Source organism: Schistocerca nitens, chromosome 6 (genome assembly GCF_023898315.1).
Source record: "Schistocerca nitens isolate TAMUIC-IGC-003100 chromosome 6, iqSchNite1.1, whole genome shotgun sequence".
In the NCBI taxonomy this organism is placed as follows: Eukaryota; Metazoa; Arthropoda; class Insecta; order Orthoptera; family Acrididae; genus Schistocerca; species Schistocerca nitens.
Genome location: NC_064619.1, coordinates 371,948,911 through 371,976,329, shown reverse-complemented (window position 1 = coordinate 371,976,329; position 27,419 = coordinate 371,948,911). Strand labels below are relative to the sequence as shown.

Genomic DNA, 27,419 nt, shown 5'->3' with positions numbered 1-27,419 from the left:
TTTAGTCTCAGTAACATCGTGAACTGCTCACTTCCATGGTGTTTTCAGATGAGGAAATGAAAATGATCTTAAAATCTGTAAATCTGAAGACTGTTACCTATTCAATAGGGCTGGAGTGGCAAAACATCATTATGATTAGTACAAAGGACTGCAGAAGCAAGGGTTGCATTGTTCCATAAAGAATGTAATGGCTCAGGCGGCTCGGGTTTCAACAGCAGTGACATCCAATTTGGACGCGAAGTTCTACATTGCAATATTGTTCTTGAAGCCTTGAATCGCTGGGCAGCCGTTGAACCGACTTCAGAGATTATAAATGGCAAAGGCTTTATTGATGTAGTACGAAATGAGAGTGGTAAGGCGGTCGAAAATCAGGACGACGAAGAAGAAGATTAAAAGCAGAGAAGATGCTCCCAGTGCAGGTGAAATATTTAGTTATATTAACAAAGTAATTACGTGGATGGGGAGACAAACTACAACAAGCCATATTCATTTGTTACACCTTATGAACATACAACAATAAGCATAAAATAAAATAGATGAATCGTTAATGCAAGCAAATTAAAGGCCAATTGGATAAAAGAATCACAAGAAGACTTGCAGCAATTGAAAATTCCAGTGGAAGAAATTGAGAACAGAAAACCGTTCAGAAGTAAAATCAAAAACAAGAAACTTGAATAAGTCTCAATGAAAGACACTGCAGGGAAACAATGGACAGATGAAAGGACGAAAAAACACAATAAAGAGGTTCTTGGAAGAAAAGAAAAGAAGAAAAGGAAGTGGAGCTGTGATTGGCTGAAGTTCACATGCTCTCCTAAAGGGGAATAACGGAGAATAATAATAATAATAATAATAATAATAATAATAATAATAACACAGCCACACATCGATCAAGACGCATCCAACACATGGCTAAGAAAAGGCAATATATACAGTGAGACGGAAGGATTCATGATTGCAATACAGGATCAAACAATAAACACCAGATATTACATCAAACATATTATTAAAGATCCCAATACCACAACAGATAAATGCAGACTTTGCAAACAACAAATAGAAACAGTAGATCACATCACAAGCGGATGTACAATACTAGCAAATACAGAATACATCAGAAGACATGACAATGTAGCAAAAATTATACAACAACTTGCCATACAACATAAACTAATAAAACAACACGTTCCCACATACAAGTATGCACCACAAAATGTACTGGAGAATGATGAATACAAATTATACTGGAACAGAACCATTATAACAGATAAAACAACACCACATAACAAATCTGACATCATACTCACCAATAAAAAGAAGAAATCAACACAACTAATCGAAATATCCATACCCAATACAACAAATATACAGAAGAAAACAGGAGAAAAAATTGAAAAATACATCCAACTGGCTGAGGAAGTCAAGGACATGTGGCATCAGGATAAAGTTGACATTATACCAATTATACTATCAACTACAGGAGTCATACCACACAATATCCACCAGTACATCAACGCAATACAGCTACATCCAAACGTATATATACAACTACAGAAATCTGTAATTATTGATACATGTTCAATTACCCGAAAGTTCCTAAATGCAATGTAACACATACCGTACAGTTAAAAGGAAGTCACGCTTGATCAAGGTCCGCGTCACTTTCCATTTTTAACCAGACATAACGTCTGAGAAAGGAAAATAATAATCAAACTGATGAAATAGCAGGCCAAAACAAGGTTACCGACTTTTTTAAAGCAGTAGGGAATGGACCTACGGTAGATTCCAGACAGTGTTGTAAATAGTAGTGTATTTAGCAGTATATTTTATGTACCGTAGTGGAGTTCAGTATTTTACGGTGGTGATACTGCTTGGACGTCATTTGAGGGTAGTTTATCCAAATGCTATATTTGATAAGATTTTTAAAACTTTTACTTTTCATTTCCTTTAAATTTAAATACTGTAGAATATACAGTATAGGATAACACAGCAGTGTATCTTTTTCCGCCGGCCGTGGTGGCCGAGCGGTTCTAGGCGCTTCAGTTTGGAACCGCGCGACCGCTACGGTCGCCGGTTCGAATCCTGCCTCGGGCATGGATGTATGTGATGTCCTTAGGTTAGTTAGGTTTAAGTAGTTTCTAAGTCTAGTGGACTGATGACCTCAGCAGTTGAGTCCCATAGTGCTTGGAGCCATTTGAATTTTATTATTTTCCAAACTTTCCATACGTCGTACGTCAATCGACAGCTCACTCTCGATGTACCACGGTTAACCTATAATGCAGGGGCAAAACATATCTCCCAACAACTTCGTTCTATCGGGCTTCAGCTGTACCTGTATATCTTCATTAGCTTGTGATATAGGCAGCTAAATCTCTACAATGGTGGTTAGTATAGGCTTAGTTCGAAGCCTCAGAACAATCTTTTGGTCCTGGCTTCGCTCATTGTAGTTCATCTTTCGGCTTATGTCGATGCCAATATTTTCTATACTATCCATTGATACTGCCTTTATTTTATTTATTTATTTGTTCCCGCCCAAATTCCTCTCCTGTGCGAACCACGTCACAATGTCTTAACCGATGTCCTACCATTCCGTCCCTTCTTCTTGTCAATGTTATCCATGCATCCCTTTCCTCGGCGATTGTGCGAATAACGGTTGCATTTCGTGTCAGTACACCTAATTTTCAATATTCTTCTGTAGCACCATATCGCATATGTTCCCACTGATTTCTCTTCCGCTTTCCCCACAGTCCATGTTTCACCGCCATACAATGCTGTGCTCCAAACGTACAAAATTTCTTCCTCAAATTAAGGCTTATGTTCGATATTAGTAGATTTCTTAGCAGAAATGGCCTTTTCGCCAGTGTTAATTTGCTTTTTATGTCGTCCCTGCTCCGTCCGTCGTGGGTTATTTTGCAACCTAGATAGCAGAATTCCTTAACTTCATCTACTTCGTGACTATCAATACTGATGTTATGTTTCTCACTGTTCTCATTTCTGCTACTTCTCATTACTGTAGTCTTTTTACCACTTACTCTCAACCCATATTCTGAACTCATCAAATTGTACATTGCATTCAGCAGATCCTGTAATTCTTTTTCATTTTCGCTGAGTACAGCAAAGTCATCAGCGAATCTTGTCACCATAACCTTTTACCTTGAATTCTAATTCCATTCTTAAACCTCTCTTTTATTTCCGTCATTGGTTCTTCAATGTATAGATTGAAGAGAAGGGGTGAAATACTACATCCCTATCGTACACCCTTTTTAAACATAGCACTTCGTTCTTGGTGTTGCACTCTTGTCCTTCCCTCTTGGTTGCTGTACATATTGTATAATCCCCGTCTTTCCCCATAGCTTATCATTATTTTTCTGAGAATTTCGATCATCTTGCACCATATTACATTATGGATCGCTTTTTCCAGGTCGACAAATCCTATGAACGTGTCTTGATTTTCTTTTAGTCTTGTTTCCACTATCAACAGCAACGTCAGAACTGCCTCTTTGGTGCCTTTACCTTTCCAAAAGCCAAACTGATCACAATCTAACACATCCTCAATTTTCTTTTCCATTCTTCTGTATATTATTCTCGTCAGCAACTTGGGTGCATAAACTGCTCAGCTGATTGTGCGATAGTTCTCGCACTTGTCAGCTCTTTTAATCTTTGTAACTGTGTGCATGATGTTTTTCCGAAAGTCATATGGTATATCGCCAGTTTCACACATTATATACACCAACGTGAATAGTCGTTTTGTTGTCAGTTCCCCCAATGAGTTTAGAAATTCGGATGGATTGTTATCTATCCCTTCTGCCTTATTTGTCCTTAAGTCTTCCAAAGCTCTTTCAAATTCTAATTCTAATAATGGCTCCCCTATGTCTTCTATATCGTTTCCATTTATTTTTCTGTCACGTCATCAGACAAGTCTCCACAGTCATAGAGGCCTTCACTGTACACTTTCCACCTACCTGCTATTTGCTCCGGACCTGACAGTGGAATTCCCATTGCACTCTTAATGTTACCAGCATTGCTTCTAATTTCACCGAAGTTTGTTTTGACTTTTCGATATGCTGAATTAGTCTCTCCGACAATCCTTTCTTATTTCGATTTCTGCACATTTTTCATGCAGCCATTTCGTCTTAGCTTTCCTGCACTTCTGATTTATTTCATTCCTAAGTGACTTGTATTTCTATATTCCAGGATTTCTTTGAACATTTTTGAGCTTCCTTCTTTCATCCATCAACTGAAGTATTTCTGTTATCTACGATTTCTTTGCAGTTACCTTCTTTTTACCTATGATTTTCTTTCTTCGGTGATTACCCTTTTTAGAAATGTCCTCTTCAACTGAAACACACTTAACTATTCCTCATCGCAGAATCTGTAGCCTTAGAGAACTTCAAGCATGTCTCTTCATTCCTTAGTACTGGCCATTAAAATTGCTACACCACGAAGATGACGTGCTACAGACGCGAAATTTAACCGACAGGAAGAAGATGCTGTGATATACAAATGATTAGCTTTACAGAGCATTCACACAAGTTTGGCGCCGGTGGCGACACCTACAACGTGCTGACATGAGGAAAGTTTCCAACTGATTTCTCATACACAAACAGCAGTTGACCGGCGTTGCGTGGGGAAATGTTGTTCTGATGCCTTGTGTAAGGAGGAGGAATGCGTACCATCACGATTCCGACTTTAATAAACGTCGGATTGTAGCCTATCGCGATTGCGGTTTATCGTATCGCGACATTGCTGCTCGCGTTGGTCGAGATCCAATGACTGTTAGCAGAATATGGAATCGGTGGGTTCAGGAGGGTAATACCCAACGCCGTGCTGGATCCCAACGGCCTCGTATCACTAGCAGTCGAGATGACAGGTGAAGTGTCGGCAGAAGTGCCAACACCGTGTTGTTTGACGAAGCCGAAATGCACGCTATAAACTCACGCAGGCTGGCGTGAGGTCTGAAACAGTACGTAATGAATGCTATAAAGAAAAGTACGTAGCTTCTGGAATACTTAACTTTAATCCATAATTGGTGAACATTGGTCTTGTTACTGTACATGCTTCATTAGATACATAGCAAACGAAAAATGGCGCCTTGCTAGGTCGTAGCAATTGACTTAGCTGAAGGCTATGCTAACTATCGTCTCGGCAAATGAGAGAGTAATTCTCAGTGAACCTTTCCTAGCAACGTCTCTCTAGACCTGCCGTGTGGCGGCGCTCGGTCTGCAATTACTGACAGTGGCGACACGCGGGTCCGACGTATACTAATGGACCGCGGCCGATTTAAAAGCTACCACCTAGCAAGTGTGGTGTCGGGCGGTGACACCACAACAGGCATCTTATCCGCATGGCTGTAACGGATCGTGCAGCCACGTCTCGATCCCTGAGTCAACAGATTTGGACGTTTGCAAGACACCAAACATCTGCACGAACAGTTCGACGACGTTTGCAGCAGCATGGACTATCAGCTCGGGGACCATGCCTGCGGTTACCCTTGACGCTGCATCACGGACAGGAGCGCCTGCGATGGTGTACTCAACGACGAACCTGGCTGCACGAATGGCAGTTTTTCGGATGAATCCAGGTTCTGTTTACAGCATCATGTTGGTCGGATCCGTGTTTGGCGACATCGCGGTGAACGCACATTGGAAGCGTGTATTCGTCATCGCCATACTGGCTTATCACCCGGCGTGATGGTATGGGGTGCCATTGGTTACACGTCTCGGTCACCTCTTGTTCGCATTGACGGCACTTTGAACAGTGGACGTTACATTTCAGATGTGTTAAGACCCGTGGCTCTACCCTTCATTCGATCCCTGCGAAACCCTACATTTCAGTAGGATAATGCACGACCGCATGTTGCAGGTCCTGTACGGGCCTTTCTGGATACAGAAAATGTTCGACTGCTGCCCTGGCCAGCACATTCTCCAGATCTCTCACCAATTGAAAACGTCTGATCAATGGTGGCCGAGCACCTGGCTCGTCACAATACGCCAGTCACTACTCTTGATAAACTGTGGTATCGTGTTGAAGCTGCATGGGCAGCTGTACCTTTACACGCCATCCAAGCTCTGTTTGACTCAATGCCTAGGCGTATCAAGGCCATTATTACGGCCAGAGGTTATTGTTCTGGGTACTGATTTCTCAGGACCTATGCACCCAAATTGCGTGAAAATGTAATCACATGTTAGTTCTAGTATAATATATTTGTCCAATGAATATCCGTTTATCATTTGCATTTCTTCTTGGTGTAACAGTTTTAATAGCCAGTAGTGTATTTTCGTATCCCATTTTTTTGCTCCTTGATTCTTCCTGACTAGTCCCTTAAACTCCAGCCCTCTATTCAGAGAAATCTTCCAGTATCTCCCGGCCTTTTTCAAGTACACACCCTCCTCTTGTGATCCTTGAATAGAGTATTCCCTAATACTAGCTGAATTTATTGCAGAACTCAATTGCTTTCTCCTCTCTCATACCAAGCACCAAGCCCATATTCTCCCGTATCCCTTTCATCTGATCCTTCCCCAACAACCGCATTCTAGTCCCCCATGACTATTTGATTTTCATCTCCCTTTACATGCTGAATTATCCGTTCAATATCCTCATATACTTTCTCTATCTCTTCATCTTCGGCTTACGATGTCGACATGTATGTCTGAACCTCCGTTGTCGGTGTTGGTTTGCTTCCAGTTCTGATGAGAACAACCCTATCACTGAACTGTGCACAGTAACTGCCTCTCTGACGTACTTTACCCGATACTCAGCTGACCATAAATCCTTGTCTTCTTTCCATTTCACTGCACTGAGCCTCACTATATATAGATTGAGCCATAGCATTTCCCTTTTTGGATTTCCAAGCTTCCCTACAACGTTCAAACACGTAGATCGTTACCCTTTCGTTGATTATTTAATCTTTTTCTCATAATCACCCGACCCTTGGCGGCCCCGCCGGAGATCGGATGAGGGTGTATTTCTGAATCTTTTGGCAATGGAGAGATCATCACGACACTTTTTCAATTACAGGCCACATGTGCTGTGGATACACACTACGTGTCTTTATTGCAATGGTTTCCATTGCCTTCTACATCCTCATGCCATTGATCATTGCCGAATCCTGCGCATTTAGGGGCAGTTTCCTACCGCTGAACCACTGTCCGCTCCACTCCCCCCCCCCCCCCCCCCGCACCCTCTTTGACAAGGCCGTTGGCAGAATGAGGGTGACTTCTTAAGCCGGAAGTCTTCCGCCGCCACTGCTGATGATTTTTATTCATAATTTAAGCGGTGTCTTATTAATCAAAGCCGCCACCCCTAGACTCAAACCATTGGACTATACGAGGTGTGTGAGAAAAGTAATGTGAATGTTCTGCAGAATCCCAAAATGACATTCTTTTAAGACTTTTTCAATTTCGCGAAAAGGAAAAAGTCACAAGGACTCAGGTGAACAGGGGGGCTGTGGAATAACACGAATGCCTTTTCAGCTCAAAAATTCCGTGATGTAAGTGGCCGTGTGACGTGAGGCGATGTCACGTTGCAGTATCCACTTGACTGCTATGTCCGATCTAATTCGATCAACTCTTTTCCTGAGTCTTTCAAAGACATATTTCAATAGGACGTAGTTGACAGTTTGTCATGGAGGAAGAAATTTCTTGTGCACGATACCTCTAATGTCAGAAAAGCAAATCATTATTATTTTATCTTTGATTTGCCATTCGAGCATTTTTCGGTAGAGGAGATGTCTGGTGCCATTTCTCACTTTGCCAAAAAAAAAAAAGAAAAGACAAGATTCATCACCTGTGACCACACAACTGAACCATTCGTAATCATTGGCAGTTCTCTCAAGAACATCAACGTACTCGTTTCTTCGATTGTCTTTCAGCTCAGTTGTGAGGTTGTGCAGCACCATTTTGCCGCAGACCTTTCGCATGTGCAAAACTTTGGGCAAAATGCGACGTAAGGTGAAAGTGTTTAAACTGGTTACCCAAAATCATTGTTGTCTCATCTCACAAGAGCACGCACATGTTCGACGTTTTTTTCCGTTTTTTAAGTTGACGGTCTCTCTCAGCGAGGTTCATCTTCAGCGTATTCTCAGCCTTCCAAAAATGACTTATGCCAGCGAAAAACTTGTGCTCTTGATAAGGAATGTTCCTCACAGGTCTGTTTCAACTTTTCAAAGGTCATAATCGCGGATTCTTCAAGTCTAATATAAAACTCGATGACAAAAGGTTGCTCTAGATTTTGCTGTTACATTTTTGTAAGACGCGACAAATACACGGTTTCACTGATGGCGCTCTCAAAAATCACGAAATGGGTGTAGGGAGCTGAAACTCGGGCTATCTGGAAGGGATGAACATACCGGTCTACACAGGTGGAACAACAGAGCGCTGCCAGATCGCTCGGCGGTGTTATCAGTCTCCCTACTTTTCTCACACACCTCGTATGTCTCTGACTTTTTTCATTAGATTCACTAACTCCTGCGAAGTTCTATTTTAATCTTGTCACTTATCTTTTCGATTTCCCTGTAACATTCAGATTTGTAGCATTCCACGCTCCGAGTGCTTCAACGTTACGCTTATCCATCCTGTTCAAAAATGGTCCTGAGCACTATGGGACTCAACTGCTGAGGTCATTAGTCCCCTAGAACTTAGAACTAGTTAAACCTAACTAACCTAAGGACATCACAAACATCCATGCCCGAGGCAGGATTCGAACCTGCGACCGTAGCGGTCTTGCGGCTCCAGACTGCAGCGCCTTTAACCGCACGGCCACTTCGGCCTGCTATCCATCCTGTTCTTGGTTAATTCTCTCCACAGCAGAAGCCGCACCCCTCCTCTGGGGATCCGAATGGGGGACTAATTTACAAGCGGAATTGTTTGCGAATGAAGTAGTCAGTGTTTTCTAACGACTGTGTATCCTATGGATATACTGCATTGTTTTAATACAGTGGCTACCATTTTCTTCTGCACTTTCGTATCACTGTTCACAGCCTTTCGTTGCACTTCCACAAAGAGGATGTCCTGCTCCTCTAGCTTCTTTGACGAGGTGATTTCGAGAATGAAGGCGTCTTCTTATAGCGTAAGTCTTCGGATGTCATAGTAGAAATCATTTGTTAAAACCTAAGCAGTGGACGGAACTGAACACTGGAGTCATGATCTTTGAACTGGTAGTCAAAGACGCTATCCCTAGAGCACAGAAACTCTATTAAAAAGAAACGTCTTACTCTTCTTGAAAATTTGTTACGTATCTGTCTGGTATAACATCCTTATCCAGTGGAAGACATGATCGTCAACAGTGTCAGATGCTCTCATACCTGAAACACTATGGAGAGACAAGGAACTGGCGCACTGTCTGACAGTCGGGAATTATACCTTCCGATCTCTCATTTGCTGTCAAATGGAGGGCATGGAAATTTCTTCCACCGCCCTTACAATGGCAGACTACACAGGCGTGTGTCAGTGACATCAGTTATGAAGCAAATCCGATGGTCTATACTGAGGATACTAAGATCGCTGTTTAGATACGGTTAACCAGTTGCTGCTTTCGTTCTCTAGAGGCGTCTGCCTGCGGCAGGTGACTGCTGCAGCGGTCACCGTTAGAGCGTGAGTACGGCTGAGATGTGGCTGGTGTGGTGTTGCAGCGGTGGGATGTGGAGAGCCGCCGGCGGCGCTCTCTGACGGCTACCGCGCCTCGGCCAACGCGACGCATGCGCAGTACCTGTGCTTCGTGGGCCACGTATTCGCCGACACGCACCACCGCGACCTGATGCTCCGCTGCGACTCCCGCACCGGCTCTTGGGCGCCCGCGGTGCTGCCCGAGTGCGTCAGTAAGTCACCACACTCTCTCTGTACAGCTTAACCAGCTAAATTATGGAGGTCCCACACGATTGCTTTGCTCACATTAAGCCTATATTGGTATTCTTTCTACACAATATCTACCAGCCGGCCGCTGTGGCCGAGCGGTTCTAGGCACTTCAGTCCGGACCGCGCGACCGCTACGCTCGCAGGTTCGAATCCTGCCTGGGGCATGGATGTTTGTGATGTCCTTAGGTTAGTTAGGTGTAAGAAGTTCTAAGTTCTATGGGACTGATGACCTCAGATGTTAAGTCCTATGTGCTGAGAGCTATTTGAACCAATATCTACCATGTTGACCTTCACGGAAGTAACAATATCTTTAGTTCTTTCAAATATTCGGTAGTGTAGGCAGATATATAGTCTTTCCTGAACCCCACAGAAGAAGACGGGTTCCGTGACGGAGGGAAAATGGGATGGCCGTGTCTGAAGAATGTAACGCCTTATTTCGTGCAACCTTATGTTTAAAAAATCTATCTTTTCCAAAGTTTCCTCTCCACCAAGAGTCAGTAAGATGACAGTAAGAATCAGAGAACACAATGGCTGCTTTAAAGTTCTGTAGGTTATGTAGACTTACGCAAAAAGATCCCACCACCAAGGACTTCTGCGAGATAAACGAAAGTTCGCAGGCCTGTTTCTACTTCTGAAAGATGACGTCTGTTCAAATTTCGCTCCACTAGCATAGGAATGCCGCTAGTAGAGCCACTATGAGGGAACAGATCAGGTTTGCTATAAATACGCGCTGTAACGGTCGGCAACCTTAGTTACCTTTGACGTAATCAGTTGATGTTAGAGAAGAATTCCTTTTAAGACGACAAAGACGCAGTTATCGTCAGCTAATTAAGTTTGATCGAGATCGTGGGAGGACTATGTGAAACTGAATGTTCCTTCCGCGATATTGCCACCGTACATGATTTCTGACAGCGGTAGACACCGAAAGGTACGGTCGGAGGAAGACCGACCTTCGGATGGCCACGTGGCACTTGAGAGAAGGAAGACCGTCGTGGTCGGCGGTTGTGCGGTTGTGGCGCAGCGCACTGCGTCTACGGCAGCGTTTCGAGCAGCAGTTGGCACCGCAGTGACACAACGAATTATTAGAAATCGGTTACATCCAGGACAAGCCCGACCCAGACGCTCTGCAGCGTGCATTCCACGGATCCCAAACCAGCGCCTTTTGCGGTCTCAGCTGTGCCTAGCGAGAGCTCATTGGAAGGTAGAGTGGAAGTCTGTTGTGTTTCCTGACGAAAGCCCGCTCCGCCTTGGTTCCACTGATGGTCGTGTGCTGGTTAGGGGGAGGCCAGGTGAGGGCCTTTAACAGAACTGTCCGCATCGTAGACACACTGGACCTACACCTCGAATTATGTTATGCGGTGTGATTTCATATGACAGCAGGTACACTCTCAAAATGACTGCAAATTTGTGCGTACGTCTGGTGACTCGAACAGCTACGCTGGCATTCATGAACAGTATTCCAGCTGATGTTTTCGAACACGATAACGCTCGTCCACGCAAGCTGTTGTAACCCAATATGCTCTCCAGAGTGTAAACATGTTGCCTTGGCCTGTTAGATCACTAGATCTGTCTCCAGTCGAGCACATTTTGGACATCATCGGACGACAACTCCAGCGTCTCCGCAACCAGCATTAATCGTCCCTATATAGACCGGCTAAAGCAACGGGAATGAAATTCCAACCCACATGCTGACATCCGGCACCTGTATGATACAATGCATGACGTCTGCAAGCTTGCGTTCAACATTCTGGCGGTTACATCGGTTATTAATGTACCAGCATTCCACATTTGTAATAGCTTTAGTCACACTTGCATTAACGTGTGATATTGCAACGTTAATCACTTAAATGTGGTACCTGGACAACCGTACTCCAGAGCTTTCGTTACTCTAAGTTAATTATTTCTTGGTCTTGGGATTTTTTTCAGTAAGTGTACTACCAGGCAGTGATGCGACCCTCCAGAGGTTCTGTAAATCATGACAGACAAGCGGTGTTTATGTTTCAGTAAGTTCTATGGGATAACGCAGTAAGATGGCTCGACGTGAAGCAGGGGGAAAATGACAGAAAGGAGCAATTGTGATTGGACGTGCCCATGACTACACCGTGAAATTATAAAAATGGATATGTGTCAACGGGGACAGTCCAGCGTAGTTACAAGGAATGGTGTACCGCTTGCAGCCGTGTAACGCAGGGTAGTAACATTGTTCGTTTCAAAGCCGATAGTAACTGCTACTCTCAGTTAAAATAGGTAATAACGAAAAGTTTCCGAGCGAACATTGCGAAGGAAACTCCATGCAATGGTCTGCTAGGGTCGGATACTTCGCAAAACGCCATCTGATACAGCGACATAGAATACTCTTTGGAATTCTGAAACTGGCAACCATAAGATGATGCATATCTAACAGTTTAAGAACATGGAAAGAAGGCAGTAACTGAGAAGGAGGCAAGACAAGACTGTACTCTAGCCCCTATTTTAATCAATCTGAACACTGAGCAAGCAAAATAACTAGTAAACGCATGAAAAGAAAAGAAAAAGATAAATAGTTAGCAACGTATATAAATCCAAGTTTAAGATGTCTTTTCAGAATATGTTTCTTTGGAGTGTGGCATTATAAGGACGTGAAACGTGGACAATAAACAATACAGACATGAAGAACACAGAAATATTCGAAATGTGATTCTACACAGTAATTCTGAAAATCAGGTGGACAGATCGGATAAACAATGAGGAGGTACTCAATCGAATTGGGAAGAAATGGGTGTGTGTCTGTGTTCAAATGGTTCAAATGGCTCTGAACACTATGGGACTTAACATCTGAGGTCATCAGTCTCCTACAACTTAGAACTACATAAACCTAACTAACCTAAGGACATCACACACATCCGTGCCCGAGGCAGGATTCGAACCTGCGACCGTAGCAGCAGCGCGGTTCCGGACTGAAGCGCCTAGTACCGCTCGGCCACAGCGGAGGACTGTGTCTGTGTGTGTTTGTTTTATAGAGTGACAGCAAGGCTCGAATACAGTACGCGGGATCAAACAGATGTGGGGTGCAGTTGTTATGGAGATATGAAAAGACTTGCGCAAGATAGGGGCGCGTAGAGAGCTGCATCAAACTGCATGTTCATCTACTCCCACACACATACTGGCAAGCCACTGTACCGTGCTCGGCTAGCGTTACTAGTCATTTACTTTCCTGTTCCACTCGCAAATAGAGTGAGTCTTCGCAGTGATGACCATAGAAGCAAACAACCACCATTATTCTGGGTTAAGCGCTTAATCCATTCTATTTAACAACTGTTCTAAGTTCTTTCGGATAGGAATGTTCAGTTACACTTATAAAGTAGAACAGTATTTGAAGATGCCTTTCTAGAACGGTAAGTACAGAGAAGTTGTTAGTAGCTGTTCCTCGAATGAGGTACTGAAAACGTGTGAGTAGTCTAGTCAAGGTATTCACTCTGTTACATGACAACTATACGCCAACGTACAACGGCGAGAAGATCGCATTAATTATATACAGGGTTCGACAAAAATATTGAAACACAGTGAAAAATGCATGCTTGACTATAAAGGCAGGTTCTTGCCAGTCTGCAGTTTGCGCTGTTGTATTTGACCATTAACAGCACCAGTGCAATGTCGTCAGTACGTTGCAAGTGTCAGCCATGGTCAGAACAGTGTTCTGTATAGTGAATGCTTTATTGCGCGACTCAGTACATTCTAACGTGGGAAAATTGTTGGTGCTCTTATGAGTAATGCTTCCTCAATCAAAATAGCCGATGTCTTTGGTGTTTATACCACATATAAGGAAATCGGAGAAACGTCATCCGCTAGGGACCGATGGCCTTTGTAGTGTGGTCCCTTCAGCCCTCACAAGCCAACCAACCATCATTCGCTGAGGCACAATTCGGACGAAAGCGTGTGTTGTGTGATCGTGATGGACCGTTACTGAAGAGGACTGTGACGAAAATTAAGAATGGGACTGAATGTCGCATTGACGAATCCTGTCAGCACCAAAACAACGAGAAGGGAGCTCCATAAAGTGTGCATTGCAGGGCGAGCTGGATGCAAATACCCGTAACAGGAAACATAGTCCCGAAGTCTTAAAACCTAGAATATTCAGCAATGGAAGAAAATCATTTGGTCGGATAAGTCTTGTTGCATACTGTTTCAAGCTTCTGGCCGAGTTGACCCCCCAGAAGTGAAACATGGGGGGCTCCGGTGATGATTTGCGCAGCAATGTTGCTGTATTCCAAGAGCCCCATGGGCATTCTGTGAGGCCTGATTACATCCATGGATTGTGTAGCCATCTTGGGTGGTCAGGTATATTGCGTGGTACAACGTTTGTTCCACAAGGGCGACGCTGTTCACACAGCTCGCATCATCCAGGACTGGTCTTCAACTGTCGCATCTTCGCTAGCCACCACAGGAACCATTTCTTAATATTATTCAGCCTTGTGGTGTACTTCGGAAAGAAGGGTCCGCCATCGCTTACTGAAGTTGCGACTATCTGCAGGAAGAATGGTATAAGACATCTTTGAAAACCATACAGAACCTGTATGCATCCATCCCGAGATGACTGGAAGCTGCTTTGAATGCCCACGGTTTTCCAACGCCCTATTAGAGGTGGTAATGTGTTGTCAAGGCACAAATGAATTAATGACAGTAGCTGCCAGTGACAGCTGATTAAATCAGTAGGGAAAATTGATAATTTATGCCAGAGCAAGATTCGAATCCGGATCTCCTAGGATCTTGCTAGGTAGATACGCTGACCAATGCACCGTCCGGACACAGCAGTCATCAAAACTGCACAGACTACTCTAGCAAGCCTCCCGTCAGATTCAAAATCTCAATCTATCCACACATTACTGATGTAGTGCCCCTTTTTTTTCCTTCAATGTATTTCGATTGCCCCCAGAGGGGGGGGGGGCGGAGAGCTGGCAGCCACTCTGCAGCCTACAGATAAAGATAATGAGGAGATATAACAATAAAAAGAGGTGATAAAATGGTGACTGTTTAAAACTGATATATGGTAAAAAAGTTGTGAAGAAAACATAAAAAACAAAGGGGTCAGTGATGCGGATTAAAAACACTTAGGAAATAGACAAGCACAATTAAAAAACACAGCGACAGTCAGGTTTCTGTTCGCAACATTTTAAAAGGGGAGGCACAACACTGAACACTCATTGAAAACACTGCACTATAGAGGACGAAGGCATATGGGAATGGGGCTGGGGGGGGGGAGGATCCTGACAGATGAGGGGGGGGGGGGAAGGGGGAAGGAAGGAAGAGCAAAAAAAGGGGGAACCGATGTAAGAACAGGGCACAGAAAAAGGGGGAGGGGGGAGCAGGGCAGGCATGAGAAATGAGTGGGGAAGACAGTGGAGGGGAAATATAAAGGACTTGGACGGGGAGAGAATGAAGTCAAGGATTGGGTAGGTGGAGAAAAAACAGGATAGAAGGGCGGGTGAGGCAGCCTGGGAGAAAGAGACGGAGGGAGGGAGGGGGAGGTGAGGATTATAGTTTACAGGAGGAATAAATGGAGGGAGAGAGGGCATCATCCGGGACGGGGATTAGTGCCGCTTGCCTGTTATCCTCATTACTCGCTGCATTTCTCCGATTCTCGTAAGAGTACGAGCGTGGTGTGAATCCGCACCAAAGTGACCACCTGGTCGGCGTCGCCTTAATTATACAGGGTGATTATAATTAAAGTTAAAATTTCAAACCGCTGTAGAAATAACAGCGCTGGTCATAATGACGTCAAATGCAACCGAATATTTTTGGAGAAAGGGCAAAACGTATGGCAGAAGAAAAATAAATAGTTACAAAATGTAGCAATAGATGCGGCTGTAAGCATCGTAATTTAATAGCGGTCGACTACAAATAACAAATGAATCATACAGCAATACTTAAGGTGTACGTTTGGCGTTAAATAAACTGTACTACTCAGTGTGCATGGGTGTACAGGTGTGATGCTGGTAGTTATGTAAGATCATCCACCACAGTAAAAATATATCACATCGGATAGGAAAAGTCGGTTCTTAACTTTCCTGGGGACAAAAACCGCATAAAAAGCATCATTCACATCGGTTTTTAATTGTCCTGAGGCCAAAAGACCGCATAAAAAGCATCAATCAAAATCAAATCGGATTATTAATTTCCGTGTGACTAGCGCAAAACATGATCACAGTTTCCTGCAAAAATTGAAATCGAGAAACGGCATGTTCCAGAACTGATCGAAGTGTTTCCGGGGTCACATTCATAATGTGTTGCGCAATGCTTGCCTTCAATAGTAGCTAAGTCTGCAATCGGAATACTGAACACAACATCTTTCAGATAGCTCGATAGCCAGAAGTCACACGGATTAAGATCAGGTGCTCGGTACGGCCAGGCTGTAGGGAAATGGCGACTGATAATTCTAGCATTTCCGAAATGGCGCTTCAGCATCTGCTTAGCTGGATTTGCAATGCGCGGAGGTGCGTCATCTTTCATAAAAATGATTCCATCCACACATCCACGCTGTTGGAGAGCTGGAATGACGTGGTTGTGCAAAAGACACTCTTAGCGCTTACCAGTGACGGGACAGGTAACAGGACCGGAAGCACCAGTCTCTTCGAAAAAATGTGGCACTGTGATAAATGATGCCGTAAGCCCACACCACACACTGACCTTTTTAGTGTGAGGTGGTACTGGTTGATTTGCGTGTGGGTTTCCGACAGTTCTGTGTATTGACATATCCTGTCAGATGGAAGTGGGCTTCGTCTGTCCATAAAGTCTTCCCCGGTCAATCATTGTCCACTTCCATGCGAGCAAGAAATTCTGAAGCGAAGGCCTCTCTTGCTCGCAGGGTCAACAGGAAGCAACTCGTGTACATGGGTAATTTGAATGAATAGCAAAGAAGGATTTTTCGTAGGATTTTACGCGCCGTGCTCACGGGTGTGTCCAACGTTCGGCCAATTCTCCGTGCACTACACGTTTGCACACACCACTCGTCTCCTCCCGCATTGCTCTGGCCACCGCTTCCACCGACGTGGAATCAATTCATTTCCGCCCTCTACCAGGACGCACACAAAAGAACCCGTCTTTTCGAATTTCCGAATCATTTTCTCCAGACGCACGGCAGTCACCAGACCAACGCCTTTTTTCAATCCCTTTTTTTCAAATTTCTGTAGAGCAACGTGTGCGCAGTCATCGTTCTTCTAATACAGCTTTACAAGCAGAGCGCGATCCTGCATTGAGACAGTAATGGCGAACTTCGCAGACGTGAAAGGAGAAAAAGCCGTGTTCGCGGCGGGTTTATAGCAACTTCAAAGGGTCGTGCGCATGGCAGGTGTTTTCATTTGCGTATTCTGCAAATACAGTGCCATCTATTGATCAATTTTCACACTATTTTGTCTTCTGCCACACGTTTTCCCCCTTGTCTGATAATATTCCTTTGCAATTTGTCGTCATTCTGACCAGTGGTGTTATTTCTACAGCGTATTGAAAGTTTAACCTTCATTATAATCACCCTGTATATTGATGGTTGTCTTTCCCACATGTCCGAAAGAACAGACACCACACATTTCTAATGTTTGTGTTTTCATACTTTTGTCCACCGTTGCATTTCGCGTCAACAAATCAGCCTTAAAAGCCTCATTAGAAGCCATAAAAATAAATTTAAAAATATCTGTCAGAAGATGTGACTGAGAAACTTAAGATAACTTACCGTGCATTTCAACCAAACACTAAAAATTACACTAGTCATTGCCATATTTTCTCATATTGGCACTGCTGTGTATCACAATGTAAATCGATCGAGTTCTTCGATGTTACCACCCATGTATAACTGACCTTGAAACAGTGATAACAGATGATATACTGATGCTTCGGGAACGTACGACTGAAAAAAAAACTACAAACAAGATTAAATTCGGATTTTCTTTGTTCCAGACTCAACGGATTCGTGGATGGCACTGAGGCTGAATTCAGCGGAAGACAACAGTACACTGGAGGCGTCGTCAGTCCCAAAAGAGTCCGATCTCATGATAGGTAAGTGCATCACACATGTTGTAACCGCTGTTAGTATCATAGTATGAAGCTTAGTGTAAGAGCACTGTGCAATGAATGACCTAATGACGAACAGCCTGGTATAATATGTTTCACCTATTCTACATAGTTGTAACATCACACGATTTATGGTATTACAGAATAAAAAATTAAAACTTTATAAAAACTGCGATATGCATTGCTTAGTTCGGCCTCAACAACTTCAGAACAACACGACTAAAATATGAAATGTAAACAAAATCTACAACTCCATAATACTGAGCAAGTTGTGCAGATCCTGCTGTTCTTACAGTTCAGAGTTCTTCCAAATACCTTCTACAAGCTATGTAACAGCTCGGAGAATATTTTCTTTAGCTTGTGGATCTATGTGAGAAGTGGGAAAATTTATTACATACAGAAAGAAAGCTAGAACAGGCACAAATGTAATCGTAGCGTAATAGTTTCATCACATAAAAATGAAAATGCTTGCATACTTTGCCTACTTTCATTCAATAATGTCATATGGTATAATATTTTGGGGTAACTCTTCAAGTCAAACAAAATTTTTCAGAGTCCAGAAGCGTGTAATACGTATAATTTGTGGAGTAAATTCACGGAAGTCCTGTAGAAACCTCTTCAAAGAACTGGGTATGCTAACTACTTCCTCTCAGTGTATTTACTCCTTAATGAAATTTGTCCTAAATAATATATCTCTTTTTCCAACAAACAGCTCAGTTCATACATACAATACCAGGAACAAAAAGGATCTGCACAAGGACTTAAAAGCACTTACTTTAGTTCAAAAAGGGGTCCATTACTCAGGAACACTCAGCTTCAAGCATTTGCCAGCAAACATAACAAATTTAGTTACAAATAAAGATCAGTTTAAAAGGAGCGTGAAAGACTTGCTAGTGGCCAACTCCTTCTACTCCACTGACGAATTTTTTAATAGAAACAGATGATGTATTGTATATATTCATACTATTAGTATTGTTATTTCAGCTTTAAAAAAAAATCGACTTGTTCCACATCCAAGAGGATCTCCTCAGCACGGATCTATTGAACGAAAAACTAATCTAATCTAATCATCTAAACTGTTCAAAGTTTCGAGAACCGAACGTCAGCAGATAGAAACAGTCTGCAGAGGTTAAAGCAACAAATAGATAGGGACAGCATTGATGTAAAACCATTTTACTTCCCACTTACACTTACACTTTGTCTGATCATAAATAAATCATTTTTAACTAAGGTAAAACTGATGCCATTACAGATTTCACGATCTCTCTATCTCTTGAGCAAGTTACCAGAAATTTGAGAAAAAGTACTGAATAGTAAGTGCAAGAGGATGACTTATCAAAATGAAATGTAATAACTTCGATGGATATCCTGTCCTGTGAATAAGTTTACTGGTGCCACAAACGGACTTTTTTGTTCCAGATGTACTCCTGCCGACGATGATCATTTGCGTCCTGCTGCTGGGGAATGGAGTCATCATCTTCGTTATTTTATACCTAAGAAAGCGGTAAGTGCAAGTACCTAATAATAATATCACTTCACAAGATGTGACACAGTCGTGAAAGAAACAGTGATCCAGAAAGTGTAGAAGAAATTTCTTTTATATCCGTAATCACAAAACTTTAAGTCCTCGGAGTACCTGTTTCGGTCAGTGATGTCCATCTTCAGATATGTTATAAAACATGTCCTAATATAAAGAAGCTATAGTGTTATGAACAGTAACGCTCTTGGCAGGATGATTCTGATAGCATTGCAATATAGCTTGCACCATATTTTAAATATGTCGATGATGCTTACACTGATCTCCCAGAACGTTATTATCGATATTACGCGTACAGGCGACAGAGTTGTCACCTGGCGAGGAATGATTGCTAATCAGACACACGCACGGTGCTTTCAGTATCGGTGAGGGTGCTGTCCATATGTAGAACACGAACGGCGTGCGATCTATCTGAGTTTGACCGAGCATAGACTGTGATGACCCGAATGCTCGGCACTAGCATTTCGGAAACTGCACGACTTGACGTGTGTTCGAGGAGTGCTGTGGGGAGCGTCAGCAACACGGGGTGAGACCTCGTCCAGACGTCGTGGGGTTGGGCAGCCACCCCTTATTACAGTTGTCGGACGTCGTAGGCTGCGCATACTCGTAAAAGAGGACTGGTGGTGAACTGCGGTGGAACTCACATTAGACTTCAACGCTGGGCAGAGTACAAATGTATCTACACACACAGTGCACAGAACACTCCTAACGATGGGCCCCTGCAGCCCACGACCCATGCATGTGCCACTGTTAACATTTCGACATCGGCAACTACGACCGAACTGGGCACTGGGCGTTGACGCAGTGGCAGAGCATTGTACGGTCTGACGAATCCCGATACCTTCCTCATCAATCCGATAGAAGGGCGCGAATTAGTCATCTTCCAGGCGAACAGCTGCTTGACACCTGTTCTGTGGGACGGAGAAAAGTGGGCTGCAGCTCCATTTACTGCTTCCTCACTGTACAGATTGAATAACATCTGTGATAAACTACAATTCTATGTCATTCCCTTCTCAACCACTGCTTCCCTTCCATGCCCCTGAACTGTCAACTGCTGTCTGGTGTTGTAACCTCCCCCTCAGTTATCGACCTTAATGAGAGTGAAAAATTAAACCGAGTGTACCACCTAATGGAAATTTTGGAAAAGGAATCGTCACCGAAGTTAATCTGTCGGTATACAGGGAGGAAAGGTTACATCTAAGTGAAAGGAAAAATGCAAATGAAATTGGTGGAAATTAATTTTGAAAAAGGGTAAAGTTAATAAAGAAAGTAAATGTGCGGTCGTTACGTTAACAATTAACTGGCTTTAATTAGATATTTGAGATTTGGGGAAAATTACGGTCGCCAGTCCTATGGACAACTACTATAATAAATGAAAAAGAAAGGATAATGCACATATAATTAGCACTGAAAGCGTGGCAACTGAAGGTTGACACGTGTTGTGTGAAAATTGAATGTTTGTCAGAAGTAATAACTTTCGCTACACTCTGAGTTAATTTAGCAAAAGAATTAATAAAACCGGAAAATTGAAAGTTAATTTAGTGACTAAAATTAATAGTGAACTTTGTTTCTGTAGCACTACGGAATTAAATAAAATAAGGTTAGTCTTGGGCTACCTCAACAATCATATCAAAAGCAACTTGAATCTACGCAATTTAGAAATAAGAGATTTAACTTTGAACTTGAATTAAATTATTTTGAACAATTAACAGTAGTAAAATTTAGTGCGTACAAAGCTGAGCTGCAGTCACAGGTAAGCTAAAATATGGTAACAAAACTCACACTCTTAATTTGTGCTTGTGTAATCTAAATATAGTTCTGTTTGTTTATTGTAGCCAGCTATGAATACTTTAAATGAACTTTGAAATTAAAGCAGTGAAGTGGAATGATATTACTTTAATGCTGGCGTTTGAATTTCAACGACACTCGGGTTCATTTCGGAAAAGGAACGGACTCTGCTTGGTAATGCAATTGGGACAATGAGCAAAAAAGGTTCATACTAAGTTGCTTTATTTTAGGGATGCTAATGGAACAGTTTGAAAAGCTGAGGTCTGCCATACAGTTCTAAAACATTACGTGCTTTCAATCTTCCTTGTTGGTTGATTGAAGGTTTGAAGTCGTCGATCGAAGACGTGGCGACAATCACTTATTGTCGGCCGTCGCTGTTACAGAAGCTGGATGTTGGCGCGCCTTCTTCTCGACACGGTCACCGGGCGAAACGGGCTCTTGATGTGTGCCAGCTAAGGTTTCCCGTCCGCGACCCCGTGCCAGAAACTATCATAGCAAGTCGAGCGCAATTACATGCTGCCAAACCCCGAAAGCGTGGCAACTCGTGGGAGCGTCACTGAACACACCTGCTCCATCGCACTACTCAAGCCAGACTCTAATCTACCCGCGCACCACGCGGCAGAGTTAACACTACCCAAGATCCTAAACACTTTGGTTCTCCACACGACCTATGTATGTAATAGTTCGATAGCATAGTTTTCCCTAGGCCAGACCCAGCGTAAAAATACAAATAATATTTACAAAATAAACCAATTATACATCGACATAAATGCATATATATATATATATATATATATATATATATATATATATATATATATTGTAAAACAATTACAATATATAAAGACACAGAAATGTCGTATCTTCATATAACAAAATAAGGAAAAAATGTTTAGTACAATAGACGGAAATAGGAGGATATGCATTTCCGACGTTACATTGTCTGTACAAGTTGTTACACATTTGTTGATTTTCATCTTATACAATAGTGAAAATAACTATAAAGGCATGGATGTTTGTCGGAAAATTAACATTGTCGGTTGAAGCAGTTGTGCACAATGTATATACAATAGTATGAAATCCATTCCACCGACAAATGCAGTCAAATGGTATCGCACTGATTCTACTAGTACAGTATATACAGGGTGTTTCAAAAATGACCGGTATATTTGAAACGGCAATAAAAACTAAACGAGCAGCGATAGAAATACACCGTTTGTTGCAATATGCTTGGGACAACAGTACATTTTCAGGCAGACAAACTTTCGAAATTAGAGTAGTTACAATTGTCAACAACAGATGGCGCTGCGGTCTGGGAAACTCTATAGTACGATATTTTCCACATATCCACCATGCGTAGCAATAATATGGCGTAGTCTCTGAATGAAATTACCCGAAACCTTTGACAACGTGTCTGGCGGAATGGCTTCACATGCAGATGAGATGTACTGCTTCAGCTGTTCAATTGTTTCTGGATTCTGGCGGTACACCTGGTCTTTCGAGTGTCCCCACAGAAAGAAGTCACAGGGGTTCATGTCTGGCGAATAGGGAGGCCAATCCACGCCGCCTCCTGTATGTTTCGGATAGCCCAAAGCAATCACACGATCATCGAAATATTCATTCAGGAAATTAAAGACGTCGGCCGTGCGATGTGGCCGGGCACCATCTTGCATAAACCACGAGGTGTTCGCAGTGTCGTCTAAGGCAGTTTGTACCGCCAAAAATTCACGAAGAATGTCCAGATAGCGTGATGCAGTAATCGTTTCGGATCTGAAAAATGGGCCAATGATTCCTTTGGAAGACATGGCGGCCCAGACCAGTACTTTTTGAGGATGCAGGGACGATGGGACTGCAACATGGGGCTTTTCGGTTCCCCATATGCGCCAGTTCTGTTTATTGACGAAGCCGTCCAGGTAAAAATAAGCTTCGTCAGTAAACTAAATGATGCCCACATGCATATCGCCGTCATCAATCCTGTGCACTATATCGTTAGCGAATGTCTCTCGTACAGCAATGGTAGCGGCGCTGAGGGGTTGCCGCGTTTGAATTTTGTATGGATAGAGGTGTAAATTCTGGCGCTTGGACCGCAGCTGCAACACGGCGAACGGAAACCCGAGGCCGCTGTTGGATCACCTGCTGCACTAGCTGCGCGTTGCCCTCTGTGGTTGCCGTACGCGGTCGCCCTACCTTTCCAGCACGTTCATCCGTCACGTTCCCAGTCCGTTGAAAGTTTTCAAACAGATCCTTTATTGTATCGCTTTTCGGTCCTTTGGTTACATTAAACCTCCGTTGAAAACTTCGTCTTGTTGCAACAACACTGTGTTCTAGGCGGTGGAATTCCAACACCAGAAAAATCCTCTGTTCTAAGGAATAAACCATGTTGTCTACAGCACACTTGCACGTTGTGAACAGCACACGCTTACAGCAGAAAGACGACGTACAGAATGGCGCACCCACAGACTGCGTTGTCTTCTATATCTTTCACATCACTTGCAGCGCCATCTGTTGTTGAAAATTGTAACTACTGTAATTTCGAAAGTTTGTCCGCCTGAAAATGTACTGTTGTCCCAAGCATATTGCAACAAACGGTGTATTTCTATCGCTGCTCGTTTAGTTTTTATTGCCGTTTCAAATATACCGGTCATTTTTGAAACACCCTGTAACAAGACATCAACGATTCAGGTGGTAGGCGTTGGAGCTCGGAATGAATACAGTCGGCTGTGTGCGGTGTTACTGTGTGCGTAAGTGCCCTTACTGCAGACAGTGGTAGTGAATTTTGTGTACCTAAACCACAATTGTGGAAATGCCACTCAGAAAACAGTTATGATGTGATGAAAAAACAAAAATCGGTACATACATGGAAATGCTTCACTCTATTCGTCAAATTGCGAAGAGATTGAACTATTCAAGTACAGCGATTGATAATTTTGTTAGATTTGACGCACCATGCGGAAAGAACGGAAAATACGACCAAAGTAGAAAATTATGAGGCATAGGAAGGGTTGCTTTTGCGAAAAGCAAGGGCGACAAACAGTTATTCTTGACAACTTGTTGCTGATGCCAGGTATGTGAGACAAATTTTGTCACATGACAAATATCTTGCATTCAAGAAACGACTGCAAAAACCAGCATTAACACCCACACATCAACGGGCTAGACTGGAGTTTGCTGAAAAGCATGTATCATGGGCTTCAGAATGGGATAAAGTCATCTTCAGTGATAAGAAGTAGTTTAATTTAGATGTGTACAATGGATTTCAGTATTATTGGCGTGATCTGAGAACAGAGCAGCAGATAAGAATGATCAGAAATTTTTGTGGTAGAAGTGTTATAATTTGGGCAGCCTTCTGCGCTAAAGGTAAATCACACATTAGTTGACTGAACACTAGAATGAACTTTGTGTACACTGAGATGCTCGAAAGGGAATTGATTAAAATGTATGAGGATCGATGGGACGAAAGTCTAATGTTTTAACAAGATAATGGATCTGTTTATGGTTCTGCTAGAACCAAAAATATCGGTGTCTTTCCCTGGCCTGCACGTAGTCCGGAATTGAACCATGGAGAAAACCTTTGTGGAGTACTTTCAAGCCATGATTATAGCAATGGAAGGATATTTGAGGCCACATGTGACCAGAAAAGAGCGATACGAGAAGACTGGGCGACAACTGCATTTCACGAACTACACAGTAGCGCCAAAGAAACTGGCAGAGGCGTGCGTAATCGAATGCAGAGAAATGTAAACAGGCAGAATATGGCGCTCCGGTTGGCAACGCCTATATAAGAAAAAAAGTGTCTGACGCAGTTGTTAGATCGGTTACTACTACTACAATCGCAGGTTATCAAGATTTAAATGAGATTGAAAGTGGTGTTATAGTCGGTGCACGAGGGATGGGACACAGCATCTCCGAGGTAGCGATGAAGTGGGAATTTTTCCGTACCACCATTTCACCAGTGTACCTTTAATATCAGGAATCTGGCAAAACATCAAATCTCCGACATCGCTGCGGCCAGAAAAAGATCCTGCAACAACGGGACCAGAGTCGACTGAAGAGAATCGTTCAACGCGACAGAAGTGCAACCCTTTTGCAAATTACTGCAGATTTCAGTGCTTGGCCATCAACAAGTGTCAGCAAGAGAACCATTCAACGAAACATCATCGATATGGGCTTTCGGTGCCGAAGGCCGAGAAGTGTACCCTTGATGACTTATGACACAAACCTTTGCGCCTTTCCTGGGCCCTCAACACCGACATTGGACTGATGATGATTGAAAACATGTTCCCTGGTCGGACGAGTCTCGTTTCAAATTGTACCGAGAGGATGGACGTGTACGGGTATGGAGACAGCCTCGTGAATCCATGGACCCTGCATGTCAACAGGGGACTGCTCAAGGTAGTGGAGGCTCTGTGATGGTGTGGAGCGTGTGCAGTTGGTGTGATATGGACCCCTGAGACGTCTACATAAGACTCTGACAGGTGAGACGTACGTAAGCATCCTGTCTGATCACCTGCATCCATTCATGTCCATTGTGCATTCCGACAGATTTCGGAAATTCCAGCACGACAATAAGACACCCCACACGTCCAGATGCTACAGGATGGCTCCAGGAACACTCCTCTGAGTTTAAACACTTCCGCTAGGCACCAAACTTCGCAGACATGAACATTATTGAGAATATCTGGGATGCCTTGCAACGTTCTATTCTGAAGAGACCTCAAGCCCTTCGTACTGTTACGGATTTATGGACAGCCCTGCCGCGCGGGATTAGCCGAGCGGTCTCAGGCTCTGCAGTCATGGACTGTGCGGCTGGTCCCGGTGGAGGTTCGAGTCCTCCCTCGGGTATGGGTGTGTGTGTTTGTCCTTAGGATAATTTAGGTTAAGTAGTGTGTAAGTTTAGGGACTGATGACCTAACAGTTAAGTCCCATAAGATTTCACACACATTTGAACAGCCCTGAAGAATTCATGGTGTCAGTTCCGTCCAGCATTACTTCAGACGTTAGTCGAATCCATGCCATGTTGCGTTACGTCACTTCTGCGTGCTCGCATGGCTCCTACACGATATTAGGCAGGTGTAACGGTTTCCTTGGCTCTTCAGTGTGTTATTTTCGTGAACCCTGCCTTAATACTGATTTCCACTCCAGTAATCTATTTTTCAGAACACTATCCATTCTTTTCAATTGCTCTTCCGAGCCGTTCGCCGCCTCTGGGAAGACCACAGTGTCGTCGGCAAACAGTAGAGATGAGCGTGTGCGTTGATGTTTGGCAGGAAACTGCCGAGCGGCGGCGACGAGGAGCAAGGCGCCATCTGCCAGCCGCAGGACACCGCCAGCGTCAGCGACCGGGCCATCTGCGTGTGACCGCCGGCAGCCTCCGTCTGCTCTACCGGTAGCCCGCTCTACTCTTCTGCCACGGCGCGGACTGCAGAGGCCGCGACAGCCGACACCTGAGCGTGAGGCGCGCGCCAGCCCAGCGCGGCCGCCGCCACTACCCAGCTGTCGTCTCGGGAGGACCGTCCTCGTCTTTGCTACCAGGTCCCGCGCCAGTAGTCGCTCTACGGTGCGGGCCTGCCCATTCAATTAGTCTTATGCACAAAACTAAGACTTTGTACTTATGTCAATAAACTTCTAGTTTTCACTGTTACTTTCTCTCTTTACTACCACTGGTTTCAAGCACATGTCCTCTTCCTTTGACAATGGGCATACACTCTAATAACAGAGCTCTCTGCCCAGCTAGCTATGCCACACAAATCAGTTCATTTCGTTTTACGCCACAAATCCAATTTCTGGAATGGTGCTTCCGCTTTCTTTATTTGTGTAATAACAACACTATTTACGGTACAGATCGAGAGTTCGCCGGACAACACATACGAGGTGCGATCAAGAATAAAGGGAATTTTTGTTTTTCTAAAAGAATCTTTATTTATTCATCAACATCACCTTTTCTCGCTTCAAAGTAATCCCCTTGAGATATAATACAATTGTTCCAGCGCTTTTTCCAATATGGGAACGAAGTCTTTCGCGACGGGCACTTATAAGTAAAACATCTCGGTTTTCTTGCCGCGTCAATTCGGGATAAAATCTCGAGCTTTCGACGATTTCCCCCATCGTCATCGTCAGGAGCAACTGACTGTCTTCACTGCTACTGTGGTAGCCTTTTTTATAGCCCGTGGACGGCTTCTGATTGGTCGGCTTGTGATTGGTCGGTG

General features: G+C 43.5%; 1 protein-coding gene across 1 annotated transcript in view; it reads left to right on the top strand.

Moving 5' to 3' along the window:
• The window catches only part of LOC126262475 (uncharacterized), a 505,580-nt gene extending 478,726 nt beyond the window's left edge, over nucleotides 1-26,854 (top strand). The window contains exons 6-9 of the mRNA XM_049959139.1: nucleotides 9,626-9,811; nucleotides 17,775-17,873; nucleotides 19,308-19,392; nucleotides 26,481-26,854. Of these exons, the coding sequence (XP_049815096.1) occupies nucleotides 9,626-9,811; nucleotides 17,775-17,873; nucleotides 19,308-19,392; nucleotides 26,481-26,571 (461 nt within the window). The 3' untranslated portion in view covers nucleotides 26,572-26,854. The remainder of the gene's footprint in view (nucleotides 1-9,625; nucleotides 9,812-17,774; nucleotides 17,874-19,307; nucleotides 19,393-26,480) is intronic.
• The last annotated feature ends 565 nt before the right edge of the window (nucleotides 26,855-27,419 follow it).